The 11,434-nt window shown below is 43.8% G+C and overlaps 1 protein-coding gene across 2 annotated transcripts; it reads right to left on the bottom strand.

Annotated features, from left to right (window-relative positions):
* Positions 1-2,752: 2,752 nt before the first annotated feature.
* LOC120059429 (protein RCC2 homolog) lies at positions 2,753-8,309 on the bottom strand. 2 transcript variants are annotated; one of them, XR_005478144.1, is made up of 12 exons: positions 8,100-8,309; positions 7,411-7,631; positions 7,106-7,199; positions 6,719-6,862; positions 6,375-6,595; positions 6,143-6,257; positions 5,820-5,986; positions 5,356-5,536; positions 4,360-4,538; positions 4,126-4,203; positions 3,806-3,999; positions 2,753-3,448 (listed from the first exon to the last, which is right to left on the bottom strand). XR_005478144.1 is itself a non-coding variant. In XM_039008473.1 (11 exons), the coding sequence occupies exons 2-11, from the start codon at positions 7,615-7,617 to the stop codon at positions 3,895-3,897; spliced, it is 1,491 nt and encodes a 496-aa protein (XP_038864401.1). In that variant the 5' UTR covers positions 7,618-7,631; positions 8,100-8,309; the 3' UTR covers positions 2,753-3,894. The 2 variants fall into 2 exon arrangements, 1 of the variants encoding a protein (XP_038864401.1); XM_039008473.1 differs by having other exon boundaries at positions 2,753-3,999.
* Between the last annotated feature and the right edge of the window lie 3,125 nt (positions 8,310-11,434).

Below are 11,434 nucleotides of genomic sequence, written 5' to 3'. Positions count from 1 at the left end.
GACTTGATAGGCTTACAGAGCAAGCCTTAGTAAGTCAAACTTGGTCCCCAGTTTCAAAACAACATTCTTTGTGTGCTGCAAGAATGCACATTTGGGTTCATGTTATCAACACAACTTTTGGGTGAATAAAAAAAAAAAAAACGAAATTGTATATACATTGTATGTTTTTACTTGCTGCAGTGGGGCAATGTTGTTTACGACATACATCCCAGAAACCAGGATAGAGGTTTTGATTGAGTAATGTCCTTGGTGTGGGAGTATAGAGCCAGCCACTGACTGGGATTCCCTTCGGCCAAACAATCCATGCACTGTTCTGACTGACCGTAGATCACGTAGGCTTCTCCCTGCTGGGGTCTAATCATAAGACCACTCCATCTATGGCCATCTTTCTCCCAAAAGCCTTGAGTTATTCATAAGAAATGCCTTCCAAATTGCACCATATTCCCTACATAGTGCACTACTTTTGGCCTGAGCTCAGGAATGACCCTCACTCGAGTTTGAGAGCTAAAAGTGTAATATGCCCCCTCAAACAGCACACTGGTGCCACTTTCATTTATCAGAACATTTGCATTCTGCTACAGCCGTTTTGTTGCTAAGCGTTCTTGAGATAAAGACCTTTGAACACAGTATACTCTGGGCGTGTCTTTAGAAATAGAAAGTCCACCTTGTTGGGAGCCATTTTGATTGTAAGAGTATTAGTTGCCATGATTTGTCATGCCTGAGAGGATAGGAATCCTGTGTTGTGTGTTTGAGGTCACTGCCTGCGGAATCAGTCTGTACTACATATCTGGATCTGCCACACACCCCTGAAGAATGTAACACACCCAGGTAGCATATGGCAGAAGAGTCAATGGCGAGAATGCAAGGAACTGTCACCAAGTGTAAGCGTGTGTGGTGTGAAGACTTCTTCCTACCCCTGTGACATGGTCCCTACTAGACTACTTAAAGAGGTTTATGCATACTGTTGGCCTCAACATTGTCTGACCTCTGGCTCTGGTCCAACCTCTCATTAAAAAGCACAATCTAGATCCCTCCTCACTGAATAATTATAGACCTATCTCTAAGCTTCCAAAGCAAAAAACAGGTTCAGAAAGTTTAGCAAATGTATAAAAAAAAATAGAAATACCTTATATTTACATAAATATTCAGACTCTTTGCTATGAGACTCAAAATTGAACTCAGGTGCATCCTGTTTCCATTGATCGTCGTTGAGATGTTTCGACAACTTGGTCCCCCTGTGGTAAATTCAAATGATTGGACATGATTTGGAAAGGCACACACATGTTTAAGGTCCCACAGTTGACCATGCACATCAGAGCAAAAACCAAGCCATGAGGTCGAAGGAATTGTCTGTAGAGCTCTGAGACAGGATTGTGTCGAGGCACAGATCTGGGGAAAGGTACCAAAAAAGTCTGCAGCATTGAAGTTCCCCAAGAACTCAGTGGCCTCCATTCTGAAATGGAAGAAGTTTGGAACCACCAAGACTCTTCCTAGAGCTGGCCGCCCGGCCAAACTGAGCAAGCGGGAAAAGGGCCTTGGTCAGGTAGGTGACCAAGAACCCGATGGTCACTCTGACAGAGTTCCAGAGTTGCTCTGTGGAGATGGGAGAACCTTCCAGAAGGACAACCATCTCTGCAGCACTCTACCAATCAGGCCTTTATGGTAGAGTGGCCAGACTGAAGCCACTTCTCAGTAAAAGGCACATGACAGCCCAGTCGGGAGTTTCCCCAAAAGGCACCTAAAGGACTCTCAGACCATGAGAAACAAGATTCTCTGGTCTGATGGAACCAAGATTGAAGTCTTTGGCCTGAATGCCAAGCGTCACGTTTGGAGGAAACCTGGCACCATCCCTACGGTGAAGAATGGTGGTGGCAGACTAGTCAGATCAAGGGAAAGATGAACGTAGCAAAGTAGAGATCCTTGATGAAAACCTACTCTAAAGCTCTCAGGACCTCTGACTGGGGTGAAAGTTCTCCTTCCAACAGGAGAACGACCCTAAGCACACAGCCAAGACAACGCAGGAGTGGCTTTGGGACAAGTCTCAGAATGTCCTTGAGTGGCCCAGCCAGAGCCCAGACTTGAACCCGATCTCTGGAGAGACCTGAAAATAGTTGTGCAGCGACGCTCCCCATCCAACCTGAAAGAGCATGAGAGGATCTGCAGAGAATGAGAGAAACCCCCCAAATACAGGTGTGCCAAGCTTGTGGCGTCATTCCCAAGACTCGAGGCTGTAATTGCTTCCAAAGGTGCTTCACCAAAGTACTCAGTAAAGGATCTGAATACTTATGTAAATTTAAGATTTTTGATTTTAAAAAATTATAAAATGTGCAATAATGTCAACCTGTATTTACCTTGTCATTATGTGATAGTGTGTAGATTGCAGGGGAAATAAAACCATTTTAATCAATTTTTGAATAAAAATTTACCAAAATGTTGAAAAAGGGGTCTGAATACTTTCCGAATGCACCGTACAACGCTTTTTTTTTGTTGCTCACGCCTAGATTACTGTAACTGAGCCAGATCGACAGACCGAAACGGGGGAAAAAATAAGGCATTTTCCTACCAGTGGTGTTTCCACTAGTAAATGGGGAAACCAAGGCTTTCTGAAGGCATCGGGCGCATTCACCAAATTGTGCCAGAAAAACTGATCAATACTCAGAGCTTCATTTTCTGTACACAATTCAAATTAGGGCAGCATAAATAGTAGCATTTGATTATCAGATTTTTTCATCAAAACTCCATTGCACAGCAGTAAGTTGTTGGCTTTAGTAGCCAATACATAATTTGTAATACCAGGGTAGCATCTTACATCATGTCCCCCCCCTTCAAATTCACTATAAATATAATAACATAATCTATGGGATTATTTAGGATGCTCAACACAGGAGTTTATGAAATAAAGAATTTTAACAGCAGTGCAGAAAGTGTAGTTTCACACTAAAAGAGGCACACAACTCAAGTCCTCCCAAAATCACATTCATGCTGGTTTTCATCATTCCCAAGACTGCAGTGTCCACAGCTGGTTTCCCAGGCTAAAAAGTAATAAGGGGAAAAAAAATCAAACAAATATCAGGAATGACAACAAGCAGACAGTGGCCTTTGAGGGACAGTTGCGCATCCTCAACGCCAACATTTAATCATACAAGTGAAGAGATTAACCAAAGAATGTAACATAAGTCAATGGCCGGAGAGCATCAACTTGGTGACACAAATGTCTCAGATCCCGATTGTGTTCTGACAATGCATACAGATCGACCTGACAAAGAGTAATACTGCCATGGACTTCATGAACAAATTAAACTAAATTCAGCAATTGGTCTTTGGGAACAAACACAAAGAAACATTTACTCCATACCCCCAAACGACAATTTTAAAAGGGATGGAGTGTTGGTCTTGAAGTGATCCCTCACTTGGAAATGAATCTGCCCAAAGAGGACTGATGTAGCACCTGTTATGGTGAGGGAGAGGACATTGATCAGTTCAACAGAAGAATAAAAAGACTTCATGAAAATATAGTGAACTCTTCAGTGGAGTTGCATGGATTTTGGGGTAGAGTAGAACCCAGAGAGGAATAACATGCTTGGAGAGTTGAGTGGTAGAGTTCCTCTATCCAGCTGTAGAAATCTGACAAGCGTTGTGAGCAGGATGTATTCTGTCCAGAGTGGATTTGTTTCAGTCTTAGTTGTTGTGGCGCATTTTTTTCATTTAACCTCTGAATCTATGGCCTAGACCTGACTTGTTTTTCAAAGTGTATGCATACATATTCATGGGAGCCCACCCTCCCCAGCCATCCATCATGACTTACAAAGGTGACTTAAAGGGCAGGTGCATTCTGGAGAATCGGTTGTCTCTGGAGTAAAAAAATAAAAGGTGAGGCAGCTGGATGGTGCCCTATCAGAGCGTGCGTGGGTTGTACTCTGGCAGCTTCTTGAGCTTCTCTTGTTCCTGTGGAGTATCCTGTCTGGCGATGACCAGGCAGTGTGCGTATCCCATCACCACCTAAAACCACAAACACCCAAATGTTTCAGCCCAAAGAGCTGCACCTAAATGCAGTTCCCATCTACAGATTACATAAGTGGGAATTCAAATTCATCACTGTTTTCATTCTCTGTTGCTGCTCCACACCTGTTCAGCGTAAACTCCATCCAGGGTCTTCACCTCCTGAGCAGTAGTGGAGGACTTGGCCTTGTTGTCTCCGTATCCCTGTAACAAAACACAAAACCCATGTCATAACAGGTAGAGAAGCCAGAAGAGGGGTGCCAATTCAGCAGTCTTTCGAGCACACAAGTACATTTCTATAATGGTACAGCACTTTGGGTGCGAGAAGTCTGCTTTATAAATACACCAATTAAAACTTACCAGTTCCCCAAAGGTGGGGGAGGGTCCCCAGCTGATGGTGCTGTCGTCTGCAGCGATAACTATACTGCTTTTCCCGCACGCCAGACTGCGGACCTTCCAGCCACACAGGTCCTGCACGGACTTGGGGTACATGGTAGACTCCCGCGAGGTATTGGTGACCCCCCAGAAAAACAGCCCTCCTGCACACAAAATGTTAATATTGTAGCTTCCTTATAAAAAAAACACCAGCAAAATTTGTCCACCTCTTTGGCGTAATGGCTACATTGTTTAGACTGACAGATGTAAGGTTCAAAATCAGTTGGCATACCGCTTGAAAATCACTACAATATACTCAGTGTACAAAACATTAAGAACACCTTCCTAATATTGACTTGCACCACCTTTTGCCCTCCGAACAGCCTCAGTTCGTTGGTGGCATGGACTCTACAAGGTGTTGAAAGCGTTCCACAGGGTTGCTGGCCCATGTTGACTCCAATGCTTCCCACAGTTGTGTCAAGTTGGCTAGATGTCCTTTGGGTAGTGGACCATTCTTGACACACACGAGAAACAGTTGAGCGTGAAAACCCCAGCAGCATTGCAGTTCTTGACACACTCAAACCGGTGCGCCTAGCACCTACTACCATACCCCGTTCAGCAGCACATTTTTGTCTTGCCCATTCACCCTCTGAAGAGCACACATACACAATCCACATGTCAATTGTCTCAAGGCTTAAAAATCCTTCTTTAACCAGACCTCCCCATCATCTACACTGATTAAAGTGGATTTAACAGGTGACATCAATAAGAGATTGCAGCTTTCACCTGGTCAGTCTGTCATGGAAAGAGACATGTTTTGTACAGAGTGTATATCAGGTAGAGCAACAGACTTGGGGAAGTAACAGTAGTATTCTTGGTTTATAGTGGTATAAATTGATAATAGGGGTGATAAATAAAATAATTCTAAAAAGATTTACTCATCAGTGCGACATTCAAGGGGTTAAGCATTGTGTCCCATACCCATCTCATTTATAGCGAAGGAGCACTGATAGCCAGTGTAGATTTGGGATGCCCCGCGCCCGGGGAAGTCAAAGAGCTTCACCAGTCTGGGCACCATCTCGTCCTTCTGCTCCGTGTGACCCAGCCGTCCATAACCACCAAAGCCCCAGGAAAACACCCGCTTCTGGGAGTCCAATATCAGCTGGAAACACACACCTCATGCTAACATCACTAATATACACCAACACTATTGCGAGACAAAGCTTTATACCATTGCTTGATTTCTATTTCTAAAATGCACATTTCTGGCTCAAGGGGTTTGTGACAGTAGGGATCAGAGCCCGTAATTATAAAGTGTCTCAGAGTAGGAGTGCTGATCTAGAATCAGGTCCCCCAAGTACCTGTCATTTTATTCATTATGATCTAAAAAGGCCAAACTGATCGTTTTCCAAGACTGAATACAGGTCCTGGTCTTCTCTCCTCACCGTGTGATTGCCTCCGCAGGCGACGTCTCGGACCACCACGTTAGGTACAGGCGTCACCTGGCCGTCCTTACTCTTCTCGATGAAGATGGCCACGCGGCGTGCAATGGTCTCACAGTCAAACTCGATGCGCTGAGCGCGGGCAATGAACTTGCCATCAGAGTTGTGTCCTGTGACCCAAAACACAAGACAAAAATAAGTGCAACGCCAGTGTTTGATCTAGAATGATTTTTGAAGGGGTCATTGTGACTCTTTAAAATGTGTCATTAAAGAAACATTTTTACATTTTAAATCTGTCCAGTCCTGCTCTTTAGTTGTGTACATACCTAGCTGGCCATACTCTGGGCACCCGAACGAGTAGAGGTTTCCTTTGCAGTCCACCACCATGCTGAACTCTGCCCCACACGCCACCTTGACCAAGGGCTGCCCATTGTACTGGATCTGAGAGGGGAAAGGGAAAGCTTTGATAAGCACAGGCTCAGGATGTGGCCATATTAAACCTATAATAAATCAGCCACAATAATGAGGCAGATGAATAGGGAGGTTTATGTTGCTTACCAGGGCTGGACTGAGGACTGCATCTGTTTGGTTGCCCTGGCCCAGCTGGCCCAGTTTGTTCTCTCCAAACGAGTAGGCGGTGCCACCCTCTGTCAATGCCAGGGTGTGGTTACGTCCACAGGCTGCAGCCACCACCACTTCGTCTGCGAGGGCCTCAATCAGCTTTGGGGCCTCCAGGCGCTTGGTGTCCCCGTGACCCAGCTGACCCTTTTCATTTCGACCTGACAAAGAGAGAAAGAAGTCAATATTGATCCTTTCTCCTGGACTCAAACAAGCTAGAATGATTACATCTATGAGACATATACAAGTATAAACTATGAGCTATTACAGTATAGCATTCCTACCCCAGCTCCAGAGCTTGCCCTCAGTGGTGATTAGGAGGCTGTGGGCAGCACAGGGCCCAGACACCACACTGCTGACCTGCACATCACTCAAGCTGCCATAGCGGTGAGGACCCCACAAGTTCTGGCCTAGGTTCCTGAAGGCCACTGAGAGACCACACACACAGCACAATTTTAACGTAAAGTCGGTTGCATTTTTAAATGCACTTTAACGTTTGATTTGATAAGAAACAGGAACAGTTCAATACTACAGTCAATTATGAGGATTGCTTCAAGATTGTCAGTAGAAAGACAGGAAAAACTACTTTCAAAGTTGGTGACAAGTGCTATTAAGGGACAACTGAGTGGAGTATTGCATACAGCAACATACAGGACTGGGCAGGGTTATACCTTGTGCTTTTGGCACCTCTTTCCTTCCGATGAGATCCCAGTTGGTGGCTCCGAAAATGAGCAGTTGACCTTTGACTTTAGGTAAGTCAAGTTTCTATAGAAATGACAATACAGGGATCAGCTTTATCTTAACGTTTCTCCTGATGTTTTGTTCTAGCACTGCATAAGCACCCTTGATTTACAAGTGACATGTTGTTACATTCTCCATTCACATTAACCACAATTCTATATAGTCACATCACAAACCCCTTCCCTTGATTACCTGAACAATGTTCGACAACCTCATGCAGGTCAGGAGGACTTACTATTTTTTCCTTGATATCGTCCGCGACAGTGACTGGTTGAAGGCCTGACTTTGTAGCAGGCTTGCCAGGTTTCTTTGTGTTCTCCTGCTCTTCATAATCGTCAAACTCATCATCACTGCTGAACTCCCTTTCCTTCTTTTTGCCTCCTGCCCGCTTCCTCTTGATCCCACCATTCCCTGAGACTTCTGTTACCTTCTTGCGTGGCATGTTTGTCAAAATATCTATTAAAGTAGGGGTGAAAACACAGACATGCATTTGGATATCAATACAACCGAAACCAAACTATTATTGCTGACAACGCAATGCTCTTGAGAGGAAAGACATGTAAACAGTCAAAGGAAAACTAAGCGTAAATGGCTTGTCATTTACACGTTAAATTGAAGTCCAAGTACACACAAGTTAGAAAGCCACCTATTTTAGGCACGATTAACATAGCAACTCGCGCTAGTAATGAATTCTAGCACTCAGTTGTCCGCATTTCTTTGTCTTTGTGCTAACAATCTGAGGCTACTACCTACTGAACAACAGACAACTATTAAACTACGGAAAAATACGAAAATAGCCACACAGTGCACGGTTTCACTTGATAAAAAAATGAATTAGTTAGCTAGCTAATCTAGCTAGCCAGCTAACGTCACTAACTAAGGCCAGCTAGTGTAAGCTATCGATATCTAAACAAAGACACAAACCTTGAGTAACGTTAACTAACGTTAGCTAGCTAATACACCGATGAAAAACTTTCGCTTTCTCCAACTAAAAGTTGCTAAACCTCTTGATTTCAGATTATTTTACTTCTAATTCGGTGACTAATTAACGCCTGCAGAAGGATTTCCTGATTCTCTAGTGTCTGTCCGTCTTCCTCGTTTTTTGATGGATTTTTTTGAACAAAAGAATCTGCAGTCTCCGGCTCGATGAAACCACGTGAGTACTGCCTACATTTATAATTAACTACAGTTGGATAATGCAAAAAGCCATAACTCTCCCTTATGTATACGTTACAGCTTGTGATAAAAGTTGTAACATATACACTGAGCGAAAATATAAATGCAACATGTAAAGTGTTGGTTCCATGTTTCATGAGCTGAAATAAAATATCCCAGAAATGTTCCATAGACACAAACTTGTTTACATCCTTGTTAGTGAACATTTCTCTTTTGCCAAAATAATACATCCACCTGACAGGTGTGGCATATCAAGAAGCTGATTAAACAGCATGATCATTACATAGGTACACCTTGTGCTGGGGACAATAAAAGGCCACTCTAAAATGTGCCGTGTGTGCATGCTGTGTGTACATGTATGTGCATAATGACTGCAAGAATGTCCACCAAAGCTGTTTCCAGAAATGTTTATGTTTATTTCTCTACCATAAGCCGCCTCCAACGTCACAGCCACAGATCATGTGTATGGCGTCGTGTGGGCGAGCGGTTTGCTTGTGTCAACGTTGTGAACAGAGTGCCCCATGGTGGTGGTGGGGTTATGGTATGGGCAGGCATAAACTACGGACAACGAACACAATTGCATTTTATCGATGGCAATTTGAATGCACAGAGGTATCGTGGCGAGATCCTGAGGCCCATTGTTGTGCCAGTCATACGTTGCCATCACCTCATGTTTCAGCATAATGCATGGCCCCATTTCGGAAGGATCTGTACACAATTACTGGAAACTGAAAATGTCCCACTTCTTCCATAGCCTGCATACTCACCAGACATCACCACCCATTGAGCAAGTTTGGGATGCTCTGGATCAATGTGTACGACAGCGTGTTCCAGTTCCCGCCAATATCCAGCAACTTGGCACAGACATTGAAGAGGAGTGGGACAACATTCCACAGGCCACAATCAACAGCCTGATCAACTCTATGCGAAGGAGATATGTAGCATGCACTGCATGCATGAGGAAAATGGTGGTCACACCAGATACTGACTGGTTTTCTGATCCACACCGCTAACTTTTTTTTAAGGTATCTGTGACCAACAGATGCATATCTGTGTTACCAGTCATGTGAAATCTATAGATTAGGGCCTAATGAATTTATGAACTGTAACTCACTCAAATATTTTTAATTGTTGCATGTTGCGTTTATATTTTTGTTCAGTATATGTTTCAATGTTTACCTGGGATTCGTTTGCTGTGGATGTCTGGCCTATAAGTCTTTTGATTGATGGTCTGCTTTATCGCTATGAGCCCTCCCCCTTTGCCTCTGTCTTTTTTGTTAAAATGTGAATATGTGCTGAGACGTGACATGCCGGCCTGGCGGGTACTACAAAATAGAAATACATGGGACTTGGAAAATGTAAAGAAAACTACAACCCATGAAGCGACCAAAGTATCATGTCGCCCTCTTGTGACGAGGATGTGCATACCATCCAAAAGCACATTTTTTGTATTATCTAGGCTAGAGCCACAGATGAAAGGGGACATTTTTGACCAGAGCTCATTGCTAAATGTCAGTGAATTACATACTTGAAAGTGTTCATTTCAACAGCCTGACCCTTCCACTTTGTTTGGTAAGCTAGTACGCTTAGGGATGGGACTTAGCTAACCACTCTGAAATTCAGAATGCCTGAAGGTCAATTAGACTGACATGATCGTTTAAAACATATTTGGAGCTATACATTGTAGACAATGTAAAAACAAAATGGGGCTAAACAGCCTTAGATTTGTATGATAGGGTAAGCTGAGTTGCACTAAGTTCATGAAGCTAAAACTGTCTTTACCGAGAACAAGGAGCTGAGACCTCATTGTCTGTGGCTGTCCATTACTCTCTGTATCATCACATTGCAATAGAGCCTGGACCCCACTAGTGAGTGGAGGGGAGGACGGCTCATAATAATGGCTGGAAGGGGGTGAATGGAATGGCATCAAACACATGAAAACCATTCCCATGAGCCTGTTCTGCCCAATTAAAGTGCAACCAACTGTCACGCCCTGACCTTAGAGATCCTTTTTATGTCTCTATTTTGGTTTGGTCAGGGCGTGAGTTGGGGTGGGCATTCTATGTTTTGTGTTCTATGTTTTCTATTTCTGTGTGTTTGGCCAGGTGTGGTTCTCAATCAGAGGCAGCTGTCTATCGTTGTCTCTGATTGACAACCATACTTAGGTAGCCTTTTCCCACCTGTGTTTTGTGGATAGTTGTTTTCTGTTTAGTTTGGTTACCTTACAGAACTGTTTGTGTGTCTCTTTGTTATTTTTGTTCGTAGTGTTCTGAGTTAAATAAAAAATCATGAACACGTACGACGCTGCGCTTTGGTCCACTCCCCATTCTTCATCAGACGGCCGTTACACCAACGTCCTGTGGTGTGGTGGGGGGTGACCTCCAGATTTCAGGAGAGTGACCTGATGCATTTGATAGGCTTACAGAGCAACCCATTGTGAGATGTGCATTCTGAAAAGGATGTAGATAACAAAGAGGAAAAACATAATTCTGCAATACTGCAGAGGGTCTTCAAATTCCTGACTGATGTCTTGAGATGTTGCTTCAATATATCCACATAATTTTCCGTCCTCATGATGCCATCTATTTTGTGAAGTGCACCAGTCCCTCCTGCAGCAAAGCACCCCGACAACATGATGCTGCCACCCCCATGCTTCACGGTTGGGAGGGTGTTCTTCGGCTTGCAAGCATCCACTTTTTCCTCCAAACATAACGATGGTCATTACGGCCAAACAGTTCTATTTTTGTTTCATCAGACCAGAGGACATTTCTCCAATAAGTGCGATCTTTGTCCCCATGTGCAGTTGCAAACCGTAGTCTGGCTTTTTTATGGCGGTTTTGTAGCAGTGGCTTCTTCCTCGCTGAGCGGCCTTTCAGGTTATGTCGATATAGGACTCGTTTTACTGTGGATATAGATACTTTTGTACCTGTTTCCTCCAGCATCTTCACAAGGTATTTTGCTGTTGTTCTGGGTTTGATTTGCACTTTTTACATTCTCTAGGAGACAGAACACTTCTCCTTCCTGAGTGGTATGACAGCTGCGTGGTCCCATGGTGTTTATACTTGCGTACTATTGTTTGTACA

The sequence above is a fragment of the Salvelinus namaycush genome, chromosome 14 (genome assembly GCF_016432855.1).
Source record: "Salvelinus namaycush isolate Seneca chromosome 14, SaNama_1.0, whole genome shotgun sequence".
Lineage (NCBI taxonomy): Eukaryota > Metazoa > Chordata > Actinopteri > Salmoniformes > Salmonidae > Salvelinus > Salvelinus namaycush.
This window is presented reverse-complemented; position numbering and strand designations above follow the sequence as displayed.